Genomic DNA, 25,875 nt, shown 5'->3' with positions numbered 1-25,875 from the left:
CTGCCGGTCGGCCGGGTCGCACGGCTTCCCTGGGGACACCACACCCAGCCATGGTCAACCATGGAGAACCACCAAGGGTTGGGGCGTGGTGGCCACTGGAGACCACCAAACCCAACCATGGAGAACCATCATGGGGAACCTTCAAGGGTTGGGGCGTGGTGGCCATTGGAGACCACCAAACCCAACCATGGACAACCATCATGGGGAACCACCAAGGGTTGGGACATGGTGGACATTGGAGACCACCAAACCCAACCATGGACAACCATCATGGGGAACCTTCAAGGGTTGGGGCATGGTGGCCATTGGAGACCACCAAACCCAACCACAGGGACATGGCGGCCATTGGTCACCACCACCAACCCCACCTAACTATTGGGCCAATGACCATGGGGAACCTTCAAGACTTGGACATCGATCACCACCACCAACCGAAAAAACCCAAAATTTGGGGGAAAACACACGTCCAGCCCAGCCCAGGTGAGGACGTGCTTACGGAGTCCCACCACGCACCTTTGGCGCAGGAGCAGACCTGGTCACCACCACCAAGCCCACCCAACTCATGGGTCAATGATGATCATTGGGAACCTTCAAGGGTTGGACACTGGACACCACCACCAACCCCACCCAACTACTGGGACAATGATGACCATTGGGAACCTTCAAGGGTTGGACATTAGACACCACCACCAACCAAAAAAACCCAAAATTTGGGGGCAAACACACGTCCAGCCCAGCCCAGGTGAGGACGTGCTTACGGAGTCCCACCACGCACCTTCGGCGCAGGAGCAGACCTGGTCACCACCACCAAGCCCACCCAACTCTTGGGTCAATGATGATCATTGGGAACCTTCAAGGGTTGGACATTGGTCAGCATGACCAACCCCACCCAACTACTGGGACAACGATGACCATTGGGAACCTTCAAGGGTTGGACATTAGACACCACCACCAACCAAAAAAACCCAGAATTTGGGGGCAAACACACGTCCAGCCCAGCCCAGGTGAGGACGTGCTTACGGAGTCCCACCACGCACCTTCAGCGCAGGAGCAGACGCCGCGCAGGGCGCCGGAGCTGCTGCGGCCGTTCTTGCGCTCGTGGTGGGTGTAGCGCAGCTTCCTGGTGCTGGTGCCGTCCGAGAGCCGCACCTCGATGTTGGGCAGGTCCCGCCAGTCGGAGCCGGGCGCCAGCGGGATGTGCCGCATCCGCGCCGCCACCAGCGCGCTCATGTCCTGCCGCGGCCACCAGGGCGGCGTCACCGCGGGCATGGGGACATCGGTGGGTGGGGGGGGGGACGTTGGGGGGTGTTGGGCATTTTGGGGGATGTTGGAGATCATGGCGGGGTGTTGGAGATCTTGGGGGATGTTGGAGATCAATGGGCAAGGTTGGACACCAATGGGGGATGTTGGAGATCATGGGGGAACGTTGGGAATCATTGGGGGATGTTGGAGATCATGGGGGACGTTGGGCATCATTGGGGGATGTTGGAGATCATGGGGGACGTTGGGCACCAATGGGGGATGTTGGAGATCAATGGGCAAGATTGGACACCGTTGGGGATGTTGGGCATCAATGGAGGACATTGGACACCATTGGGGGATGTTGGAGATCAATGGGCAAGGTTGGACACCGTTGGGGATGTTGGAGATCATGGGGGACGTTGGACACCATTGGGGGATGTTGGAGATCAATGGGCAAGGTTGGACACCATTGGGGGATGTTGGAGATCATGGGGGACGTTGGGCACCATTGGGGGATGTTGGAGATCAATGGGCAAGGTTGGACACCATTGGGGGATGTTGGGCACCATTGGGGGATGTTGGAGATCATGGGGGACGTTGGGCATCATTGGGGGACGTTGGACATCATTGGGGGATGTTGGGCATCATTGGGGGATGTTGGAGATCATGGGGGATGGGCAACATGGGGAGTTGGGCATCATTGGGGGATGTTGGGATCATGGGAGAGTTGGGATCATGGGGGATGTCTGGAATCATGGGGAAGTTGGGATCATTGGGGGATGTTGGAGATCAATGGGCAATGTTGGGCATCATTGGGAGATGTTGGAGATCATGGGGGACATTGGGAATCATTGGGGGATGTTGGAGATCATGGGGAACATTGGGAATCATTGGGGGATGTTGGGCACCAATGGGGGGTGTTGGGCATCATTGGGTGATGTTGGACACCATTGGGGGACGTTGGACATCAATGGGCAAGGTTGGACACCAATGGGGGAGGGTGGGCATCATGGGGGATGTTGGGCACCAGCAGTGGCTGTTGGGCACCATTCCACCATTCAGCACTCCACTCCCAAATCCACATTCCAGTCAACCATTCCAGCATCTCACCATCCTAAATCTCCACATTCCATCATCGCCATTTCCCACTCCACCATTCCCAGCATCTCCACCATTCTAATCTCACCATTCCCACGCCACCATCCAATCACCAGTTCTCAACATCTCACCATTCCCACCACTCCACCATTCCCAGCATCTCCACCATTCCTAAATCTCCACCATTCCCACACCTCCACCATTCCCACCATCTCCACCATGCCAGTTCTCCCCATCCATTCCCACCTCACTTCCCCCCATTCCCAACTCACCATCCACCCTCCACCATCAAATCCCACCATTCCAAAACCCACCATTCCCACCTCCACCATCCCAAATTCACCATTCTCAAACTCCACCATTCCCACCCACCTCCACCATTCCCACACTCCCCATTCCAACATCTCCACCATTCCCACACCTCCACCATTCCCACCATCTCACACTCCATCGGTTTCCCCATCCCACCACCTCCATTCCACAATCCACCCAGTTCCCAACATCTCCACCATTCCACAACCATTCCACACTCCACAAATTCCCATCATTCCCACACCTCCACCATTCCCACCACCTCCACCATTCCCAAATCCACCAGTTCCCAACATCTCCACCATTCCCAACGTTCCCACACCTCAACCATTCCAAATCCACCAGTTCCCAACATCTCCACCATTCCCAACGTTCCCACACTTCCACCATTCCCAAATCCACCAGTTCTCAACATCTCCACGATTCCCACCATCCATCCATCCCATTCCACACACCTCCACCATTCCCAACACCTCCACGTTCCCACCTCCACCATTCCAAGATCTCCCCAATTCCCACCACCTCCCACCATTCCAGTCACCTCCACGATTCCCAGCACCTCCACCATCCCAACACCTCCACCAGTTCCCAACATCTCCAACCATTCCTAAAATCTCCACCATTCCCACCTCCACCATTCCCAAATTCACCAGTTCTCAACATCTCCACCATTCCCACCACCTCCACCATTCCCAACATCTCCACCATTCCCAACATCTCCACCATTCCCACACCTCCACCATTCCCACCATCTCCACCACTGCCATGGTTTCCCCCATCCCGATTTCGGGCACAGGACCTGGTGGGACCTGGTGGACCCCGTTCCCACCGTTCCCACCATTCCCAACATCTTCACCATTCCCAAATCCACCATTCCCATCATTCCCACACCTCCACCATTCCCACCACCTCCACCATTCCCAAATCCACCAGTTCCCAACATCTCCACCATTCCCACCATTCCCACACCTCCACCATTCCCATCATTCCCACACCTCCACCATTCCCACCACCTCCACCATTCCCAAATCCACCAGTTCCCAACATGTCCACCATTCCCAACGTTCCCACACCTCAACCATTCCCAAATCCACCAGTTCCCAACATCTCCACCATTCCCAACGTTCCCACACCTCAACCATTCCCAAATCCACCAGTTCTCAACATCTCCACGATTCCCACCACCTCCACCATTCCCAACACCTCCACCATTCCCACCTCCACCATTCTCAAGATCTCCCCAATTCCCACCACCTCCACCATTCCCAGCACCTCCACCATTCCCACACCTCCACCATTCCCAACATCTCCACCATTCCCACACCTCCACCATTCCCAACATCTCCACCATTCCCACACCTCCACCATTCCCACCATCTCCACCACTGCCATGGTTTCCCCCATCCTGATTTCGGGCACGGGACCCGGTGGGACCTGGTGGACCCCGTTCCCACCGTTCCCACCATTCCCAACATCTTCACCATTCCCAAATCCACCATTTCTACCTCCACCATTCCCACCTCCACCACTGCCATGGTTTCCCCCATCCCGATTTCGGGCACAGGACCCGGTGGGACCTGGTGGACCCCGTTCCCACCATTCCCATACCTCCACCATTCCCATCATTCCCACACCTCCATCATTCCCAAATCCACCAGTTCCCAACATCTCCACCATTCCCAACGTTCCCACACCTCAACCATTCCCAAATCCACCAGTTCTCAACATCTCCACGATTCCCACCACCTCCACCATTCCCAACACCTCCACCATTCCCAACACCTCCACCGTTCCCACCTCCACCATTCTCAAGATCTCCCCAATTCCCACCACCTCCACCATTCCAGTCACCTCCACGATTCCCAGCACCTCCACCACTCCCACCACCTCCACCAGTTCCCAACATCTCCACCATTCCCAGCATCTCCACCATTCCTAAAATCTCCACCATTCCCACCTCCACCATTCCCAAATTCACCAGTTCTCAACATCTCCACCATTCCCACCACCTCCACCATTCCCAACATCTCCACCATTCCCAACATCTCCACCATTCCCACACCTCCACCATTCCCACCATCTCCACCACTGCCATGGTTTCCCCCATCCCGATTTCGGGCACAGGACCCGGTGGGACCTGGTGGACCCCGTTCCCACCGTTCCCACCATTCCCAACATCTTCACCATTCCCAAATCCACCATTTCTACCTCCACCATTCCCACCATCTCCACCACTGCCATGGTTTCCCCCATCCCGATTTCGGGCACAGGACCTGGTGGGACCTGGTGGACCCCGTTCCCACCGTTCCCACCATTCCCAACATCTTCACCATTCCAAATCACATTTCTACCTCACATTCCCACCATCTCCACCACTGCCATGGTTTCCCCCATCCTGATTTCGGGCACAGGACCTGGTGGGACCTGGTGGACCCCGTTCCCACCGTTCCCACCATTCCCAACATCTCCACCGTTCCCACCTTGCAGATGTGGTCCCTGAGGATGGGCTGGTACTGGGAGCCGCGCATCTGCCGCTGGAACCACGACTGGGGCTCGCCGTTGTAGGAGATCTCCAGCGCCGCGGCGCCGTTGCGGATCTCGGGCAGGTCCGACATGGTGTCGCGCACCGTGATGGTGCGGAACGGGCCCGAGAACGTCCTGGGGGCGACACGGTCCCGACCCGGGGCTCGAAATTCCCAGCTCGGAACTCCCGACACCGAAATTCCCAACTCTGAAATTCCCAACTTGGAGCTCCCAACTTGGAGCTCCCAGCTCAAAAATCCCAACTCGGAACTCCCGACACCAAAATTCCCAACTTGAATCTCCTGACAAACTTGGATCTCCCAAATCAAAATTCCCAGCTCGGAACTCCCGACACTGAAATTCCCAACTCAGATCTCCCGACACCAAAATTCCCAACTCGGAACTCCCAAATCAAAATTCCCAGCTCGGAACTCCCGACACCGAAATTCCCAACTCGGATCTCCTGACAAACTTGGATCTCTCAAATCAAAATTCCAAACTCAGATCTCCCGACACCGAAATTCCCAACTCGGAACTCCTGACAAACTTGGATCTCCCAAATCAAAATTCCCAACTCGGAACTCCCGACACCGAAATTCCCAACTTGGATCTCCCAAATCAAAATTCCCAACTTGGATTCCCATGGATCCAGATCCCAGCTCAGGAATCCCAGACCCGAAATCCCAGCCGGATCTCCCAAATCAAAATTCCCAACTCGGAACTCCCGACACCGAAATTCCCAGCTCGGAACTCCCGACACCGAAATTCCCAACTTGAATCTCCCAAATCAAAATTCCCAACTTGGAACTCCCAACTTGGAACTCCCAACTCGGAACTCCCGACACTGAAATTCCCAACTCGGATCTCCTGACAAACTTGGATCTCTCAAATCAAAATTCCAACTCGGAACTCCGACACGAATCCAACTGAATTCGACCAACCAGATCTCCCAAATCAAAATTCCCAACTCGGAATTCCCGACACCGAAATTCCCAACTTGGATCTCCCAACTTGGAGCTCCCAGCTCAAAATTCCCAACTTGGAACTCCCGACACCGAAATTCCCAACTCGATCTCCCAAATCAAAATTCCCAACTCGGAACTCCCGACACTGAAATTCCCAACTTGGATCTCCACAAATTCCAATTGGAATTCCATGAATCCACACCAAATTCCCAACTTGATCTCCAATTGGAGCTCCACTGCCCGCAAAATCCACACCGAAATTCCCAACTCTGAAATTCCCATGGATCCAATTGGATCCAGTAAATTCCCAACTCGGACTCCTGACAACTTGATCCCAAATCAAAATTCCAACTCGGATCTCCCGACACCGAATTCCCAACTTGGACTCCCAATGAATTCCCAACTGGAATTCCCGACACTGAATTCCACTGGATCTCCCAACTTGGAGCTCCACTCAAAAATTCCCAACTGGAATCTCGACACGAAATTCCCATTGGACTCCGACACCGAAATTCCCAACCTGAATTCCATGGCCCACTTGGATGCTCCAGCTCCAAAATCCCAACTTGAACTCCGACACGAATTCCATTGATCTCCCAATCAAATTCCATCGGATCCCGACACTGAAATTCCCAACTTGGATCTCCCAACTTGGAACTCCCAACTTGGAATTCCCTACATCAAATTCCAAACTCGGATCTCCCGACACCCAAATTCCCAACTTGGAATTTCCAACACAGAATCCCCAATCCCCAAGTGCCAAATTCCCAACACCGGCATTCCCATCTGGGCTCCCGGTGTTTCCCAGTGTTTGTGTCCCGCTGTTCCCCGGTGTTTGTTCCACAATGTTTCCCGGTGTTCCCTGGTGCTTGTTCCACGATGTTTCCCGGTGTTTGTTTCCCGGTGTTCCCTGGTGTTTGTTCCCTGGTGTTTGTTTCCCGCTGTTTCCCGGTGTTTGTTTCCCGCTGTTTCCCGGTGTTTCCCAGTGTTTGTTCCCCGGTGTTTGTTTCCCAGTGTTTCCCGGTGTTTCCCAGTGTTCCCTGGTGTTTGTTCCCCGGTGTTTCCCGGGTTCCTGGTGTTCCCCAGTGTTCCCTGGTGTTCTCCACTGTTTCCCGGTGTTCCTGGTGTTTGTTCCCCCGTGTTCCACGGTGTTTCCTGGTGATTCTCGGTGTTTGTTCCCCAGTGTTCCCCTGGTGTTTGTTTCCCGCTGTTTCCCGGTGATTCCCAGTGTTTGTTCCCCAGTGTTTCCCAGTGTTTGTTTCCTGCTGTTCCCTGGTGTTTGTTTCCCAGTGTTCCCCAGTGTTTCCCGGTGTTCCCTGGTGTTTGTTCCCCAGTGTTTCCCGGGTTCCTGGTGTTTCCTGGTGTCCCCTGGTGTTTCCTGGTGTTCGTTCCCTGCTGTTTCCCAGTGTTCCCCGGTGTTCCCCTGGTGTTTGTTTCCCGCTGTTTCCCGGTGTTTCCCAGTGTTCCCTGGTGTTTCCCGGTGTTTGTTTCCTGGTGTTCTCCACTGTTTCCCGGTGTTCCCCGGTGTTCCCCGGTGTTCCCTGGTGTTTGTTCCCGCTGTTCCCCAGTGATTCCCAGGGTTCCCCAGTGTTCCCTGGTGTTTGTTCCCCGGTGTTTCCCAGGTTCCTGGTGTTCCCCAGTGTTCCCCTGGTGTTTGTTTCCCGGTGATTCCCGGTGTTTCCCAGTGTTTGTTCCCCAGTGTTTCCCAGTGTTTGTTTCCTGCTGTTCCCCAGTGTTTGTTTCCCAGTGTTTCCCGGGTTCCCGGTGTTCCCCAGTGTTCCCCGGTGTTTGTTCCCCAGTGTTTCCCAGTGTTTGTTTCCTGCTGTTCCCTGGTGTTTGTTCCCCAGTGTTTCCCGGGTTCCCGGTGTTCCCCAGTGTTCCCTGGTGTTTCCCGGTGTTCCTCGCTGTCCCCCGGTGTTTGTTCCCCGGTGTTCGTTCTCTGCTGTTTCCCAGTGTTCCCTGGTGTTTGTTCCCCGGTGTTTCCCGGGTTCCTGGTGTTTCCTGGTGTCCCCTGGTGTTTCCCGGTGTTCGTTCCCTGCTGTTTCCCGGTGTTCCCCAGTGGTCCGCAGTGTTCCCTGGTGTTTGTTTCCTGGTGTTCTCCACTGTTTCCCGGTGTTCCCCGGTGTTCCCCGGTGTTCCCCGGTGTTCCCTGGTGTTTGTTCCCGCTGTTCCCCAGTGATTCCCAGGGTTCCCCAGTGTTCCCTGGTGTTTGTTCCCCGGTGTTTCCCAGGTTCCCGGTGTTCCCCAGTGTTCCCTGGTGTTTGTTTCCCGGTGATTCCCGGTGTTTCCCAGTGTTTGTTCCCCAGTGTTTCCCAGTGTTTGTTTCCTGCTGTTCCCTGGTGTTTGTTCCCCAGTGTTTCCGGGGTTCCCGGTGTTCCCCAGTGTTCCCTGGTGTTTCCCGGTGTTCCTCGCTGTCCCCCGGTGTTTGTTCCCCGGTGTTCGTTCTCTGCTGTTTCCCAGTGTTCCCTGGTGTTTGTTCCCCGGTGTTTCCCGGGTTCCTGGTGTTTCCTGGTGTCCCCTGGTGTTTCCCGGTGTTCGTTCCCTGCTGTTTCCCGGTGTTCCCCAGTGGTCCGCAGTGTTCCCTGGTGTTTCCTGGTGTTTGTTTCCTGGTGTTCTCCACTGTTCCCCGGTGTTCCCCGTTGCTCCCTGTTGTTCCCTGGTGTTTGTTCCCACTGTTCCCCAGTGATTCCCAGTGTTTCCCGGTGTTCCCCAGTGTTCCCTGGTGTTCCCCAGTGTTCCCTGGTGTTCCCCGGTGTTCCCCGGTGTTCCCAGGTTCCCGGTGTTCCCCAGTGTTCCCTGGTGTTTGTTCCCTGCTGTTTCCCGGGTTCCTGGTGTTTCCCCAGTGTTCCCCGCTGTCCCCCGGTGTTTGTTCCCCGGTGTTCTCCACTGTTCCCTGGTGTTCCCCGGTGTTCCCCGGTGTTCCCTGGTGTTTGTTCCCGCTGTTCCCCAGTGATTCCCAGGGTTCCCCAGTGTTCCCTGGTGTTTGTTCCCCGGTGTTTCCCAGGTTCCTGGTGTTCCCCGGTGTTCCCTGGTGTTTCCCGGTGTTTGTTTCCCAGGGTTTGTTCCCCGGTGTTTCCTGGTGCTCCCCACTGTCCCCTGGTGTTTGTTCCCCCTGTTTCCCAGTGATTCCCAGGGTTCCCCGGTGTTCCCCGCTGTCCCCCAGTGTTCCCTGGTGTTCCCCAGTGTTCCCTGGTGTTTGTTCCACAATGTTCCTCGGTGTTCCCTGCTGTTCCCCGGTGTTTGTTCCCCGGTGTTTCCTGGTGCTCCCCACTGTTTCCCGCTGTTCCCCAGTGTTTGTTCCCCGTTGTTCCCCGGTGTTCCCCAGTGTTTCCCGGTGTTCCCCGGTGTTTGTTCCCGCTGTTTCCCGGTGTTCCCTGCTGTTTCCCATTGTTTGTTCCCGCTGTTCCCCAGTGATTCCCGGTGTTCCCCGCTGTTCCCCGGTGTCCCGGCTCCGTCACCCACCGCGTGATGTTGCTGACGAATTTCTTGTCGTCCACCACGACGCTGAGCTGGCAGGCGCGGGGCGCGAACACGTGCAGGGGCTCGGGGAACATGGGCAGCTTCTCGCCGGGGGCGGCCGCCAGCACGATGGCGCGGCGGCGGGTCTGGGCCACGCCGTACTGACCGGCCTGAGGGGACAACAGTGTCACAGTGTCACCATGGGGACACCAACACTGTCACAGTGTCACCAAACCCCAGCACGATGGCGCGGCGGCGGGTCTGGGCCACGCCGTACTGACCGGCCTGAGGGGACAATGGGGACAACAGTGTCACCATGGGGACACCAACAGTGTCACAGTGTCACATTGTCACCATGGGCACGATGGCGCGGCGGCGCGTCTGGGCCACGCCGTACTGACCGGCCTGAGGGGACAACAGTGTCACAGTGTCACCATGGGGACACCGACAGTGTCACATTGTCACCATGGGGGACACAGCCACCCCAGCACGATGGCGCGGCGGCGGGTCTGGGCCACGCCGTACTGACCGGCCTGAGGGGACAATGGGGACAACAGTGTCACCAGGGGGACACCAACAGTGTCACAGTGTCACATTGTCACCATGGGGACACCGACAGTGTCACATTGTCACCATGGGGGACACAGCCACCCCAGCACGATGGCGCGGCGGCGGGTCTGGGCCACACCATACTGCCCGGCCTGAGGGGACAACACTGTCACTATGGGGACATGGACATTGTCACACTGTCACAGTGTCACCAAACCCCAGCACGATGGCGCGGCGGCGGGTCTGGGCCACACCGTACTGCCCGGCCTGAGGGGACATTGGGGACACCAACACTGTCACCGTGGGGACACCTACACTGTCACATTGTCACCATGGGGACACCAACACTGTCACCATGGAGACACCGACACTGTCACATTGTCACCATGGGGACACCAACACTGTCACCATGGGGACACCAACACTGTCACCATGGAGACACCAACACTGTCACCGTGGGGACACCAACACTGTCACATTGTCACCATGGAGACACCAACACTGTCACCATGGAGACACCAACACTGTCACATTGTCACCATGGGGACACCGACATTGTCACCATGGAGACACCAACACTGTCACCATGGGGACACCAACACTGTCACCATGGGGACACCAACACTGTCACCATGGAGACACCGACACTGTCACCGTGGGGACACCAACACTGTCACATTGTCACCATGGGGACACCAACACTGTCACCATGGGGACACCAACACTGTCACCATGGGGACACCGACACTGTCACCGTGGGGACACCAACACTGTCCCATTGTCACCATGGAGACACCAACACTGTCACCATGGGGACACCAACACTGTCACCATGGGGACACCAACACTGTCACATTGTCACCATGGGGACACCAACACTGTCACCATGGGGACACCAACACTGTCACCGTGGGGACACCAGCACTGTCACCATGGAGACATTGACATTGTCACTGTGGGGACACCAACACTGTCACATTGTCACCATGGAGACACCAACACTGTCACCATGGGGACACCAACACTGTCACAATGGGGACACCAACACTGTCACATTGTCACCATGGAGACACCAACACTGTCACCGTGGGGACACCAACACTGTCACCATGGAGACACCGACACTGTCACATTGTCACCATGGAGACACCAACACTGTCACATTGTCACCATGGAGACACCAACACTGTCACCATGGGGACACCAACACTGTCACATTGTCACCGTGGGGACACCAACACTGTCCCATTGTCACCATGGGGACACCAACCAGGGCCACCTCAGGGGACAGCTCTGCCATTGGAGGGGACAATTCCTGCGGTGGCCGTGGCCATGTGGGACCTTCATGGAGATGGGAACGTCCCCAGAGCCACCCAAGGAGGATTTCTGTCCCCAAAAAAAGGGGGTTTTGTCCCAAAAAATGGGTTTTGGTCCCAAAAAATGCGTTTTTCTCCCCAAAAAAGGGGTTTTTTTTCACCAAAAAAGGGTTTTTTCCCCCAAAAAAGGAGTTTTTGTCCGCCAAAAATCGGGGAAAAAAAGGGGTTTTCCTCCCCAAAAAAGGATTTTTTTTCCCAAAAAAGGGGTTTTTGTCCCCCAAACCTGGGGAAAAAAAGGGGTTTTTATCCCCAAAAAATGCTTTTTTCTACCCACAAAAAGGGAATTTTCCCCACAAAAAAGGTTTTGTTTTCCAAAAAAGGGGGGACATTTTTTATCCCCCAAAAAAAGGGGGTTTTGACCCCAAAAAATGGAGTTTTGTCCCAAAAAAATATTTTTATTCCCAAAAAAGGGGATTTTTTTCTTCCCCAGAAGGTGGGGAAAAAAAAGGGTTTTTTATCCCCAAAAAACGTTTTTTTTCTCTGCACAAAAAGGGAGTTTGCTCCCCAAAAAAATGGATTTTTTTCCCCACAAAAAGGGGGTTTTCCCCCAAAAAAATGGATTTTTTTTCCCAAAAATGAGATTTTTTCCCCCAAGAAAACGGATTTTTTCCCAAAAAAGGGTTTTTTCCCCCAAAAAAGGAGTTTTTGTCCGCCAAAAATCGGGGGAAAAAAGGGGTTTTCCTCCCCAAAAAAGGGGTTTTTGTCCCCCAAACCTGGGGAAAAAAAGGGGTTTTTATCCCCAAAAAATGCTTTTTTCTACCCACAAAAAGGGAATTTTCCCCACAAAAAAGGTTTTGTTTTCCAAAAAAGGGGGGACATTTTTTATCCCCCAAAAAAAGGGAGTTTTGACCCCAAAAAATGGAGTTTTGTCCCAAAAAAATATTTTTATTCCCAAAAAAGGGGATTTTTTTCTTCCCCAGAAGGTGGGGAAAAAAAAGGGTTTTTTATCCCCAAAAAACGTTTTTTTTCTCTGCACAAAAAGGGAGTTTGCTCCCCAAAAAAATGGATTTTTTTCCCCCAAAACAGGGATTTTTCTCCCCAAAACAATGGATTTTTTTTTCCAAAAATGGGATTTTTTTCTCCCCAAAAAAACGGATTTTTTCCCAAAAAAGGCCATTTTTCCCCCAAACCGTGCCGTACCTGCAGCACCCCGAAGGTGCACTGGTAGCCCATGCGCACGAGGCAGCGCAGGGTCAGCTTGAGCACCATGGACCTCTTGAAGGACACGAAATTCCGGACGTTCTCCAGCAGGAAGAACCGCGGCCGGTAATAATCGCAGTAACTGCGGGGACATGGAGGGGGTCACCCCAAAAATCCCATCCGTCACCCCAAAAATCCCATCCAGCACCCCAAAAATCCATCACCCCAAAAATCCCACCCGTCACCCAAAAATCCCACCCATCACCCCAAAAATCCCACCCAGATCCACCAAGGAACACCAGATGGGGTCCCACCTCCCAAAAATCTCATCCATCACCCCAAAAATCCCACCCGTCACCCCAAAAATCCATCACCCCAAAAATCCCATCCAGACCTACCTGGGAACACCAGATGGAGTCCCACCTCCCAAAAATCCCGTCCGTCACCCCAAAAATCCATCACCCCAAAAATCCCACCTGTCACCCCAAAAATCCAATCCAGCACCCCAAAAATCCCACCCGTCACCCCAAAAATCCATCACCCCAAAAATCCCACCCATCACCCCAAAAATCCCACCCGTCACCCCAAAAATCCCATCCAGATCCACCAAGGAACACCAGATGGGGTCCCACCTCCCAAAAATCCTCTCCATCACCCCAAAAATCCCGACCGTCACCCCAAAAATCCCATCCATCACCCCAAAAATCCCATCCAGCACCCCAAAAATCCCACCCGTCACCCCAAAAATCCCACCCGTCACCCCAAAAATCCCATCCAGATCCACCAAGGAACACCAGATGGGGTCCCACCTCCCAAAAATCCCATCCACATCCATAAGGGGACACCAGATGGGGTCTCACCACAAAAATCCTCTCCATCACCCCAAAAATCCATCACCCCAAAAATCCATCACCCCAAAAATCCCATCCGTCACCCCAAAAATCCCATCCAGCACCCCAAAAATCCCACCCGTCACCCCAAAAATCCATCACCCCAAAAATCCCACCCATCACCCCAAAAATCCCATCCATCACCCCAAAAATCCATCACCCCAAAAATCCCACCCATCACCCCAAAAATCCCATCCATCACCCCAAAAATCCCATCCAGATCCACCTGGGGACACCAGATGTGGTCCCACCTGCCCAGAAACCCCCTCCAGACCCACCAGAGAACATCAGATGGGGTCCCACCTCCCAAAAACCCATCCAGACCCACAAGGGGACACCAGCTGTGGTCCCACCTGCCCAGAACCCCCCTGGAGAACCCACCTGAGGAAGGAGACCACCAGGGAGTTCTTGAACTTGGAGTAGGTGCGCGAGTTGAAGCGGTTCATGCCGCTGAAGCCCTGGCACGGGGGGCCACCACACAGCATCTCCACGTCGCCCTTCTGGGGCAGCTTCTGGCCCAAGGAGTTGGTCTTCTCGCCGGCCATGACCAGCTTGAGGAGCACGTTGCAGTCCTCGGTGAACACGGTGGTGCCGGGGTTGTTGAGGCGGAAGGCCTGAGCCGCCGGCTCCCACATCTCGATGGCCCACAGCGTCTCCGAGACACCTGAGGGGCCACCACGGCCAGGAGGACACCAGGGGTGGTCAGGGGTGGGTGGGAATGGTCAGGGGTGGACACTGGGAATGGTCAGGGATGGACACTGGGAATGGTCACAGTTGGGTGGGAATGGTCAGGGGTGGACACTGGGAATGGTCACGGTTGGGTGGGAATGGTCAGAGATGGTCAGGGTTGGGTGGGAATGGTCAGGGGTGGACACTGGGAATGGTCAGGGGTGGACACTGGGAATGGCCAAAGCTGGGTGGGAATGGTCAGAGGTGGACACTGGGAATGGTCAGGGATGGACACTGGGAATGGCCAAAGTTGGGTGGGAATGGTCAGAGGTGGACACTGGGAATGGTCAGGGGTGGACACTGGGAATGGTCACAGTTGGGTGGGAATGGTCAGGGATGGTCAGGGATGGACACTGGGAATGGTCACAGTTGGGTGGGAATGGTCAGAGGTGGACACTGGGAATGGTCAGGGATGGACACTGGGAATGGTCAGGGATGGGTGGGAATGGTCAGAGGTGGTCAGGGATGGACACTGGGAATGGCTAAAGTTGGGTGGGAATGGTCAGAGGTGGACACTGGGAATGGTCACAGTTGGGTGGGAATGGTCAGGGATGGACACTGGGAATGGTCAGGGATGGGTGGGAATGGTCAGAGGTGGTCAGGGGTGGACACTGGGAATGGCCAAAGTTGGGTGGGAATGGTCAGAGGTGGACACTGGGAATGGTCACAGTTGGGTGGGAATGGTCAGAGGTGGACACTGGGAATGGTCAGGGATGGGCGGGGGTGGTCAGGGGTGGTCAGGGGTGGACACTGGGAATGGTCACAGTTGGGTGGGAATGGTCAGAGGTGGACACTGGGAATGGTCACGGTTGGGTGGGAATGGTCGGGGATGGTTAGGGGTGGACACTGGGAATGGCCAAAGTTGGGTGGGAATGGTCAGAGGTGGACACTGGGAATGGTCAGGGATGGACACTGGGAATGGTCAGAGATGGTCAGGGGTGGGTGGGAATGGTCAGGGGTGGACACTGGGTGGTCGGGGGTGGGTGGGAATGGTCAGGGGTGGACACTGGGAATGGCCACGGTTGGGTGGGAATGGTCAGGGGTGGTCAGGGGTGGACACTGGGAATGGTCAGGGGTGGACACTGGAATGGCCAAAGCTGGGTGGGAATGGTCAGAGGTGGTCAGGGGTGGACACTGGGAATGGCCAAAGCTGGGTGGGAATGGTCAGGGGTGGACACTGGGAATGGTCAGGGATGGACACTGGGAATGGCCAGGGTTGGGTGGGAATGGTCAGGGGTGGACACTGGGAAAGGTCACGGTTGGGTGGGAATGGTCAGGGGTGGTCAGGGGTGGGTGGGAATGGTCAGGGACGGTCAGAGGTGGTCAGAGATGGGTGGGAATGGTCAGGGGTGGACACTGGGAATGGCCAAAGCTGGGTGGGAATGGTCAGAGGTGGACACTGGGAATGGTCAGGGATGGACACTGGGAATGATCACAGTTGGGTGGGAATGGTCAGGGATGGTCACTGGGTGGTCGGGGGTGGGTGGGAATGGTCAGAGGTAGACACTGGGAATGGTCAGGGATGGACACTGGGATGGTCACAGTTGGGTGGGAATGGTCAGGGATGGACACTGGGAATGGTCAGGGATGGGTGGGAATGGTCAGGAACGGTCAGGGGTGGTCAGAGATGGGTGGGAATGGTCAGGGGTGGCCAGGGGTGGGTGGGAATGGTCAGGAGTGGGTGGGAATGGTCAAAGTTGGGTGGGAATGGTCAGGGACGGTCAGGAATGGTCAGGGATGGACACTGGGAATGGCCAAAGTTGGGTGGGAATGGTCAGCGATGGTCATGGATGGTCAGAGATGGTCAGGGATGGGTGGGAATGGTCAGAGGTGGGTGGGAAAGGTCAGGGGTGGACACTGGGAATGGCCACGGTTGGGTGGGAATGGTCAGGGGTGGTCAGGGGTGGACACTGGGAATGGTCAGGGGTGGACACTGGGAATGGCCAAAGCTGGGTGGGAATGGTCAGGGTGGACACTGGGAATGGTCACGGTTGGGTGGGAATGGTCAGGGATGGTCAGGGGTGGGTGGGAATGGTCAGGGACGGTCAGAGGTGGTCAGAGATGGGTGGGAATGGTCAGGGGTGGACACTGGGAATGGCCAAAGCTGGGTGGGAATGGTCAGAGGTGGACACTGGGAATGGTCAGGGATGGACACTGGGAATGATCACAGTTGGGTGGGAATGGTCAGGGATGGACACTGGGTGGTTGGGGGTGGGTGGGAAAGGTCAGGGATGGGTGGGAATGGTCAGGGATGGACACTGGGAATGGCCAAAGCTGGGTGGGAATGGTCAGAGGTGGACACTGGGTGGTCAGGGGTGGGTGGGAATGGTCAGAACTGGGTGGGAATGACCACGGTTGGGTGGGAATGGTCAGAGATGGTCAGTGATGGTCAGAGTTGGGTGGGAATGACCATGGATGGGTGGGAATGACCACGGTTGGGTGGGAATGACCATGGATGGGTGGGAATGACCATGGATGGATGGGAATGACCATGGATGGGTGGGAATGGTCAGGGATGGTCAGTGATGGTCAGAGTTGGGTGGGAATGACCATGGATGGGTGGGAATGACCATGGATGGGTGGGAATGACCATGGATGGACGGGAATGACCATGGATGGGTGGGAATGGTCAGAATTGGGTGGGAATGACCATGGATGGGTGGGAATGGTCAGGGATGGTCAGTGATGGTCAGAGTTGGGTGGGAATGACCATGGATGGGTGGGAATGGTCAGGGATGGTCAGTGATGGTCAGAGTTGGGTGGGAATGACCATGGATGGATTGGAATGACCATGGATGGGTGGGAATGACCATGGATGGGTGGGAATGACCATGGATGGGTGGGAATGACCATGGATGGACGGGAATGACCATGGATGGACGGGAATGACCATGGATGGATTGGAATGACCACGGTTGGGTGGGAATGGTCAGAGATGGTCAGAGTTGGGTGGGAATGACCATGGATGGATTGGAATGACCATGGATGGACGGGAATGACCATGGATGGGTGGGAATGACCATGGATGGACTGGAATGGTCAGAGTTGGGTGGGAATGACCATGGATGGGTGGGAATGGTCAGGGATGGTCAGTGATGGTCAGAGTTGGGTGGGAATGACCATGGATGGGTGGGAATGGTCAGGGATGGTCAGTGATGGTCAGAGTTGGGTGGGAATGACCATGGATGGGTGGGAATGACCACAGATGGATTGGGATGACCACGGTTGGATTGGAATGACCATGGATGGATTGGAATGACCATGGATGGACGGGAATGTCCACGGTTGGACGGAACCGCCCAGAACCGGGTGGGAACGCCCAGAACCGGGCACTGGGACCCTCCAGCAGCTTCTCCAAGCCCCGCTGGACCTCTCCCAGCCCTGTCCAAGCCCCATCTCCAGCAGCTGGACCTCACCTGCCTGGTGGAAGCCCTCGGAGAGGCCTCCACAGCCCGAGAAGACGTCCAAGGTCCTCAGCTTGGGGGGCTCCTGCGGCCGGGGGGGCTCCGGCTCGCTCGGCTCGGCCGCCCGGCCCCTGCCCTTCCCTGCAGAACCCAGCGGGGCGGGGCGCTCGGCTCTCTTCCCTCACCACCTCCTCCCATCATCACTCTCGTCGTCATCTCCTCCTCTCATCCTCCTCCTCATCATCATCATCTTCCTCCTCATCATCATCATCATCTTCCTCCTCATCATCATCCTCATCATCATCATCATCTTCCTCATCATCATCATCCTCCTCATCATCATCTTCCTCATCATCATCATCATCCTCATCATCATCATCATCATCCTCATCCTCATCCTCATCATCATCATCATCATCCTCATCATCATCATTTCCCTCACTTCCTCTACATCATCTTCCTCTCATCATCTCATCCTCAATCTTCCTCATTCATCATCTTCTCTCATCTCATCTCCTCCTCATCATCATCCTCCTCCTCATCTCATCATCCTCCTCATCTCATCTCATCCTCCTCACTCATCATCATCATCTCCTCCTCATCCATCTTCCATCCATCATTCTCATCCTCCTCCATCATCATCTCTCCTCCATCCTCTCATCATCATCATCCTCTCATCATCTCTCCTCCTCATCATTTTCATCATCTCCTCCTCATCATCATCTTCCTCCTCACTCATCATCCCCTCATCATCATTCCTCCTCATCATCTTCCTTCATCATCCTCCTCATCATCATTCCTCTCATCATCTCCATCCTCCTCATCATCATCTTCCTCATCATCACCTCATCATCCTCCTCATCATCATTCCATCATCTCTTCCTCTCTCCATCACTCTCCTCATCATCCTCATCTCATCTTCCTCACATCCTCCTCATCATCCTCCTCATCCATTCATCACCTCCTCCTCTTCTCACATCATCTCCTCCTCATCATCATCCTCGCCTCTCATCTCTTCCTCCTCATCATCATCCTCCTTATCATCATCCTCCTCATCATCATCTTCCTCATCATCATCATCTTCCTCCTCATCATCATCCTCCTCATCATCATCTTCCTCATCATCCTCATCCTCATCTTCCTCCTCATCATCCTCCTCCTCCCCATCACCCTCCTCCTCATCTTCCTCCTCCGCGGCTCCGGCGCCTCCCAGGCCCCTTGCTGCCCTTTTTTCACCCATTTTCTGCCCCTTTTTTGCCCCATTTCTGCCCTTTTTTACCAAATTTCTGCCCCATTTTCTGCCCTTTTTTACCCATTTTCTGCCCCATTTCCAGCCCCTACCCCACCTCTTTTCCACTCCATTTTCTGCCCCACTTTACCCATTTTCTGCCCCTTTTAACCTTTTCTGCCCAATTTACAAAATTTCTGCCCTTTTTTACCCATTTTTTCCATTTTCTGCCCCACTTTACCCATTTTCTGCCCTTTTTTTTACCCATTTTCTGCCCCATTTTCTGCCCCTTTTAAACCAAATTTCTGCCCTTTTTTACCCAATTTCTGCCCCATTTTACCAATTTTCTCCCCTTTTTTTACCCATTTTCTGCCCCTTTTAAACCAAATTTCTGCCCTTTTTTCCCCATTTTCTCCCCATTTTCTGCCCCTTTTTTCCCCATTTTCTGCCCCATTTTCTGCCCCTTTCCCGCCTCTTTCCCGCCCTTTTTCCCGTTTTTTCCCATTTTCCCCCATTTCCCATCCTCACCTTTCCCCTTCCCCTTCCCCTTCCCTTTGTTCCCGGAGCTCCGCGCGTGGTTGGGAGGGTCCTCAAAGCTCTTGGTCTTGGCGTTGTAAGCCTGGGAAAAACCCCAAAAATCCCAAATTTCACCAGAAACCCAAAGTTTGGTCCATCCCTGGGGTCTCCAGACCTCCAGAACTCAACTAGAACCTCCAAGAACCCACCCAGAACCTCCAGGAACCCATCCAGACCTCCAAGATCCCATCCAGACCTCCAGGAACTCATCCAGAACCTCCAAGAACCCACCCAGAACCTCCAGGAACCCATCCAGACCTCCAAGATCCCATCCAGACCTCCAGGAACTCATCCAGAACCTCCAGGAACCCACCCAGAACCTCCAGGAACCCATCCAGAACCTCCAGGAACCCATCCAGACCTTCAGGAACCCACCCAGAACCTCCAGGAACTCATCCAGACCTTCAGGAACCCATCCAGACCTCCAAGAACCCATCCAGACCTCGAGGAACCCATCCAGGAACCATCCAGAACCTCCAGGAACCCATCCAGGAACCCATCCAGACCTCCAAGAACCCATCCAGAACCTCTAGGAACCCATCCAGACCTCCAGGAACCCATCCAGGAACCCATCCAGACCTCCAAGAACTCGTCCAGAACTTCAGGAACCCATCCAGGAACCCATCCAGAACCTCCAGGAACCCATCCAGACCTCCAGGAACCCATCCAGGAAACCATCCAGACCTCCAAGAACCCATCCAGACCTCCAGGAACCCATCCAGACCTCCAAGAACCCATCCAGGAAACCATCCAGACCTCCAAGAACCCATTCAGAACCTCCAGGAACGCATCCAGAACCTTCAGGAACCCAAATTTGGGTCCATCTCTGGTGTCTCCAGACCTCCAAGAACCCATCAACACCTCCAAGAACCCATCCAGAACCTCCAGGAACCCATCCAGAACCTCCAGGAACCCACCCAGAACCTCCAGGAACGCATCCAGAACCTTCAGGAACCCAAATTTGGGTCCATCTCTGGTGTCTCCAGACCTCCAAGAACCCATCAACACCTCCAGGACCTCATCCAGATCTCCAGGAACCCACCCAGAACCTCCAGAACCTCCAAATCTCCTCCACCCCTGGCACCTCCAACCTTCTCCTCCACGCCTGGGACCTCTGGTGGCCTCACCTCCAGGAAGTAGAAGCGGTCCAGGCCGCCGGCCGAGTACTCCTGGATGCTCTCGGTCAGGTCTTCTCCATAGACCACGGAGCAGCGGCCCTGGACAGCCCGGAAGTCCACGGTGGCCTCCTCGTCGCTCCAGTAGAGCAGGTTGATGTCGGCGTGGTAGCTCGCCTTGGTGGACTTGTGCGTGTTCTCGGGCCTGGAAGGTTCCAGAAGAACCTCGGGGTTACGGGGGGGGACAACCCAAGGTGGGACAACCCAAGGTGGGACAACCCAAGGTGGGACAACCCAAGGTGGGACCTCCTCGTGGTGGTGGGCTTGGGATGGAGAGAAGGTTGGAGGTGGGATGGGGAGTGAGGGAGGTTTGAGGTGTCCAGAGATGTCCTAAAATGGTGTGAGATGTCCAAAGACATCTCAAGATCTTCCAGGAGATCCCAAAAGGTTCTGAGATGTTCAAAGATCTCCAAAGATCTCCAAAGATGTCTCAGGATGTTCAAAGATCTCCAAAGACATCTCAGGATGTTCCAGGAGATCCAAAAACATTCTGAGATGTTCCAAGATCTCCAAAGACATCCAAAGATGTCCAAAGATGTTCCAGAAGATCCAAAGATGTCTCAAGATCTTCCAGGAGACCCAAAGATGTTCTGAGATGTTCAAAGAGCTCCAAAGATGTCTCAAGATGTTTCAGGACATCCAAAAATATCTCAAAATACCAAAAAATACAAAAAAAAATTTCAAAGACATCTCAAGATGTTCCAGGAGATCCCAAAATGTTCTGAGATGTTCAAAGATCTCCAAAGACATCTCAGGATGTTCCAGGAGACCCAAAAATATCTCAAGATGTCCCAAAAACATCTAAAGACATCTCAAGATCTTCCAGGAGATTCCCAAAATGTTCTGAGATGTTCCAAGATCTCCAAAGACATCCAAAGATGTTCCAGGAGATCCAAAGAGATCTCAGGATGTTCCAGGAGATCCAAAAAGGTTCTGAGATGTTCCAAGATCTCCAAAGACATCCAAAGATGTCCAAAGATGTTCCAGAAGATCCAAAGATGTCTCAAGATCTTCCAGGAGATCCCAAAATGTTTCTGAGATGTTCAAAGATCTCCAAAGATGTCTCAAGATGTCCCAAAAACATCCAAAGACATCTCAAGATGTTCCAGGAGATCCCAAAATGGTTCTGAGATGTTCAAAGATCTCCAAAGACATCCAAAGATGTCCAAAGACATCTCAAGATCTTCCAGGAGATCCCAAAATGTTCTGAGATGTTCCAAGATCTCCAAAGACATCCAAAGATGTCCCAGGAGATCCAAAGAGATCTCAGGATGTTCCAGGAGATCCAAAAAGGTTCTGAGATGTTCCAAGATCTCCAAAGATCTCCAAAGATGTCTCAGGATGTTCAAAGATCTCCAAAGATGTCTCAAGATGCTCCAGGAGATCCAAAGATGTCTCAAAAAGTTCCAGGAGATCCAAAAAAGGTTCTGAGATGTTCAAAGATGTCCAAAGATGTTCCAGGATGTCCAAAAATGTCCCAAAATACCCAAAAATACCCAAAGAAGACCAAAGCCATCTCCAGACATCCAAAAAGGTCCAGAGATGTCCCACCAGGATCATCCAATCCATGGGTTCCCACCACAATTCCAGCACCGCTCGTGTCACCGACCCCAAATCCTCATTTTGGGTCCTTTTGCCCAATTTGGTGAAAAACCCTCGAGGATTTGGGGACAAAAGTCCCAATTTTGAGGAGAACCAGCCCCACCAAGTGTGGGAGAACCCTCCTGGTTCTGGGATGTCCCAACAAGGATCATCCAAAGCAGGAAGTCCAGCAAGAACCTCCAGAACTTCGAGCCACCAAGATCTCCTTCCACCACCAACTCCAAACCTTCTCAAAACGCCCCAAAACGCCCCAAAATCGACCGGATTTGGCACCTGGAGAACTTGGGAGATGCAGAGTTTGATGGGTTTGGTCCCACCACCATCTCCAAACCTTCCCAAAATGCCTCAAAACGCCCCAAATTTGTCACCTGTAGAACTTGTGATGTCCACCTCGTTGGGTTTGGTTCCACCACCATCTCCAAACCTTCCCAAACCTTCTCAAACCCCCCAAACCACCCCAAAACTGTCACCTGTAGAACTTGGAGACACAGAGCTTGATGTCCACCTCGTTGGGTTTGGTCCCACCACCATCTCCAAACCTTCCCAAACCTTCCCAAACCACCCCAAAACGCCCCAAATTTGTCACCTGTAGAACTTGGAGATGCAGAGTTTGATGGGTTTGGTTCCACCACCATCTCCAAACCTTCTCAAACCCCCCAAACCTTCCCAAACCTTCCCAAATCTGTCACCTGTAGAACTTGTGATGTCCACCTCGTTGGGTTTGGTTCCACCACCATCTCCAAACCCCCCAAAATGCCCCAAAACCGCCCGGATTTGGCACCTGGAGAACTTGGAGATGCAGAGTTTGATGGGTTTGGTTCCACCACCATCTCCAAACCTTCCCAAACCTTCCCAAATCTGTCACCTGTAGAACTTGTGATGTCCACCTCGTTGGGTTTGGTCCCACCACCATCTCCAAACCTTCCCAAACCTTCCCAAACCTTCTCAAACCACCCCAAAAGGCCCCAAATCTGTCACCTGTAGAACTTGGAGACGCAGAGTTTGATGGGTTTGGTTCCACCACCATCTCCAAACCTTCCCAAAACGCCCCAAATTTGTCACCTGTAGAACTTGTGATGTCCACCTCGTTGGGTTTGGTTCCACCACCATCTCCAAACCTTCTCAAACCCCCCAAACCTTCCCAAAAGGCCCCAAATCTGTCACCTGTAGAACTTGTGATGTCCACCTCGTTGGGTTTGGTTCCACCACCATCTCCAAACCCCCCAAAATGCCCCAAAACCGCCTGGATTTGGCACCTGGAGAACTTGGGAGATGCAGAGTTTGATGGGTTTGGTTCCACCACCATCTCCAAACCTTCCCAAACCTTCTCAAACCCCCCAAACCACCCCAAAACTGTCACCTGTAGAACTTGGAGACACAGAGCTTGATGTCCACCTCGTTGGGTTTGGTCCCACCACCATCTCCAAACCTTCTCAAACCCCCCAAACCTTCCCAAAACTGCCCAAAAGGCCCCAAATTTGTCACCTGTAGAACTTGGAGATGCAGAGTTTGATGGGTTTGGTCCCACCACCATCTCCAAACCTTCCCAAAATGCCCCAAAATGCCCCAAATTTGTCACCTGGAGAACTTGGAGATGCAGAGTTTGATGTCGGCCTTGTTGGGTTTGGTCCCACCACCATCTCCAAACCTTCTCAAACCCCCCAAACCTTCCCAAACCACCCCAAACCACCCCAAATCCGTCACCTGTAGAACTTGTAGACGCAGAGCTTGATGTCGGCCTCGTTGGGTTTGCCGTTGCCGCGCAGGCTGCAGAAGATGCTCCTGACGCGGCCCACGCGGAACGGCTCGGGCGCGTCCAGGTTGCTGCCCTTGATGTACTCCGAGTACTTCCGGTAGTGCTCGGGGTGCAGCTCCTCGTCCACCGCCTCCTTCTTGGGCCTCTTGGCCGGGCTGGCCGGCTTGACGCTGCCGAAACGGCGAGAAACGGCCCCAAAACGTCGGCGCGGGCGGGTGGGGCGGAGTTATGGGGGTGGTGGAGGGGTTGGATGGACTTGGGTTGGGGTTGGCCATCAAAAGTTGGGGTTGTTCACCAAAAGTTGGAATTTGGGGATCTCGGAGGGGTTTGATGGACCTGAGTTGGGGTTGGCCATCAAAAGTTGGGTGGAGAGTTGGAATTTGGGGATCTTGGAGGGGTTTGATGGACCTGAGTTGGGTTTGTCCATCAGAAGTTGGGTTTGTCCATCAAAAGTTGGGTGGAGAGTTGGAATTTGGGGATCTTGGAGGGGTTTGATGGACCTGAGTTGGGTTTGTCCATCAGAAGTTGGGTTTGTCCATCCAAAGTTGGAATTTGGGTATCTCGGAGGGGTTGGATGGACTTGGGTTGGGGTTGGCCATCAAAAGTTGGGTTTGTGCATCAAAAGTTGGAATTTGGGGGTCTTGGAGGGGTTTGATGGACCTGAGTTGGGTTTGTCCATCCAAAGTTGGAATTTGGAGATCTTGGAGGGGTTTGATGGACCTGAGTTGGGTTTGGCCATCAAAAGTTGGAATTTGGGGATCTCGGAAGGGTTTGATGGACCTGAGTTGGGTTTGTCCATCAAAAGTTGGGTGGAGAGTTGGAATTTGGGGATCTTGGAGGGGTTTGATGGACCTGAGTTGGGTTTGTCCATCAGAAGTTGGGTTTGTCCATCCAAAGTTGGAATTTGGGTATCTCGGAGGGGTTGGATGGACTTGGGTTGGGGTTGGCCATCAAAAGTTGGGTTTGTGCATCAAAAGTTGGAATTTGGGGGTCTTGGAGGGGTTTGATGGACCTGAGTTGGGTTTGGCCATCAAAAGTTGGAATTTGGGGATCTTGGAGGGGTTTGATGGACCTGAGTTGGGGTTGGCCACCAAAAGTTGGGTTTGTCCATCAAAAGTTGGGTGGAGAGTTGGAATTTGGGGATCTTGGAAGGGTTTGATGGACCTGAGTTGGGTTTGTCCATCTAAAGTTGGGTTTGTACATCCAAAGTTGGAATTTGGAGATCTTGGAGGGGTTTGATGGACCTGAGTTGGGTTTGGCCATCAAAAGTTGGAATTTGGGGATCTTGGAAGGGTTTGATGGACCTGAGTTGGGTTTGGCCATCAAAAGTTGGGGTTGTTCACCAAAAGTTGGAATTTGGGGATCTTGGAAGGGTTTGATGGACCTGAGTTGGGTTTGGCCATCAAAAGTTGGGTTTGTCCATCCAAAGTTGGAATTTGGGGATCTCGGAGGGGTTTGATGGACCTGAGTTGGGTTTGGCCATCAAAAGTTGGAATTTGGAGATCTTGGAGGGGTTTGATGGACCTGAGTTGGGTTTGGCCATCAAAAGTTGGAATTTGGAGATCTTGGAGGGGTTTTAGAGCCCTGACTTTGGTTTGTCCACCAAAAGTTGGGTGAAGATTTGGAACTGAAGGATCTTGGAGAGCTTTTAGATCCTCAACTCCACAATTCCAGATCATCCCCCCAAATCTTTGGGTTCAAATTTAGAAACTCAAGATCTTTGAAGGATCTCCCAATTTCAAACCTTCCCATCCTGCAATTCCCAAAATTCCAACTCTCCGCCCCAAAATTTCCCAAAACCTTCTGGAAATTCAGGACACCAGACCTTCACTGCCAGGTGGGAAAAGCCCC

At 53.7% G+C, this 25,875-nt stretch overlaps 2 protein-coding genes across 2 annotated transcripts in view; both read right to left on the bottom strand.

Annotated features, from left to right (window-relative positions):
• The window catches only part of DNMT1 (DNA methyltransferase 1), a gene marked incomplete at its 5' end in the record, with an annotated part of 31,592 nt that extends 7,363 nt beyond the window's left edge, over positions 1 to 24,229 (bottom strand). The window contains 9 exons of the mRNA XM_064700905.1: positions 1,038 to 1,233; positions 5,133 to 5,310; positions 9,603 to 9,769; positions 12,665 to 12,806; positions 13,936 to 14,218; positions 17,700 to 17,828; positions 19,444 to 19,534; positions 20,619 to 20,811; positions 23,973 to 24,229. Of these exons, the coding sequence (XP_064556975.1) occupies positions 1,038 to 1,233; positions 5,133 to 5,310; positions 9,603 to 9,769; positions 12,665 to 12,806; positions 13,936 to 14,218; positions 17,700 to 17,828; positions 19,444 to 19,534; positions 20,619 to 20,811; positions 23,973 to 24,229 (1,636 nt within the window). The remainder of the gene's footprint in view (positions 1 to 1,037; positions 1,234 to 5,132; positions 5,311 to 9,602; positions 9,770 to 12,664; positions 12,807 to 13,935; positions 14,219 to 17,699; positions 17,829 to 19,443; positions 19,535 to 20,618; positions 20,812 to 23,972) is intronic.
• On the bottom strand, positions 7,176 to 8,147 carry LOC135441354 (uncharacterized transmembrane protein DDB_G0289901-like; the record flags this gene model as incomplete). Its single annotated transcript, XM_064700902.1, has 1 exon — positions 7,176 to 8,147. A coding segment is annotated over one exon (972 nt), but the record flags the coding sequence as incomplete, so codon positions are not given.
• Positions 24,230 to 25,875: the final 1,646 nt, after the last annotated feature.

This window comes from Zonotrichia leucophrys, unplaced genomic scaffold (genome assembly GCF_028769735.1).
Source record: "Zonotrichia leucophrys gambelii isolate GWCS_2022_RI unplaced genomic scaffold, RI_Zleu_2.0 Scaffold_254_75358, whole genome shotgun sequence".
Classification (NCBI taxonomy): domain Eukaryota; kingdom Metazoa; phylum Chordata; class Aves; order Passeriformes; family Passerellidae; genus Zonotrichia; species Zonotrichia leucophrys.
The sequence above is the reverse complement of the archived record's forward strand: the minus strand, read 5'-3'. Positions and strand labels throughout refer to the sequence as shown.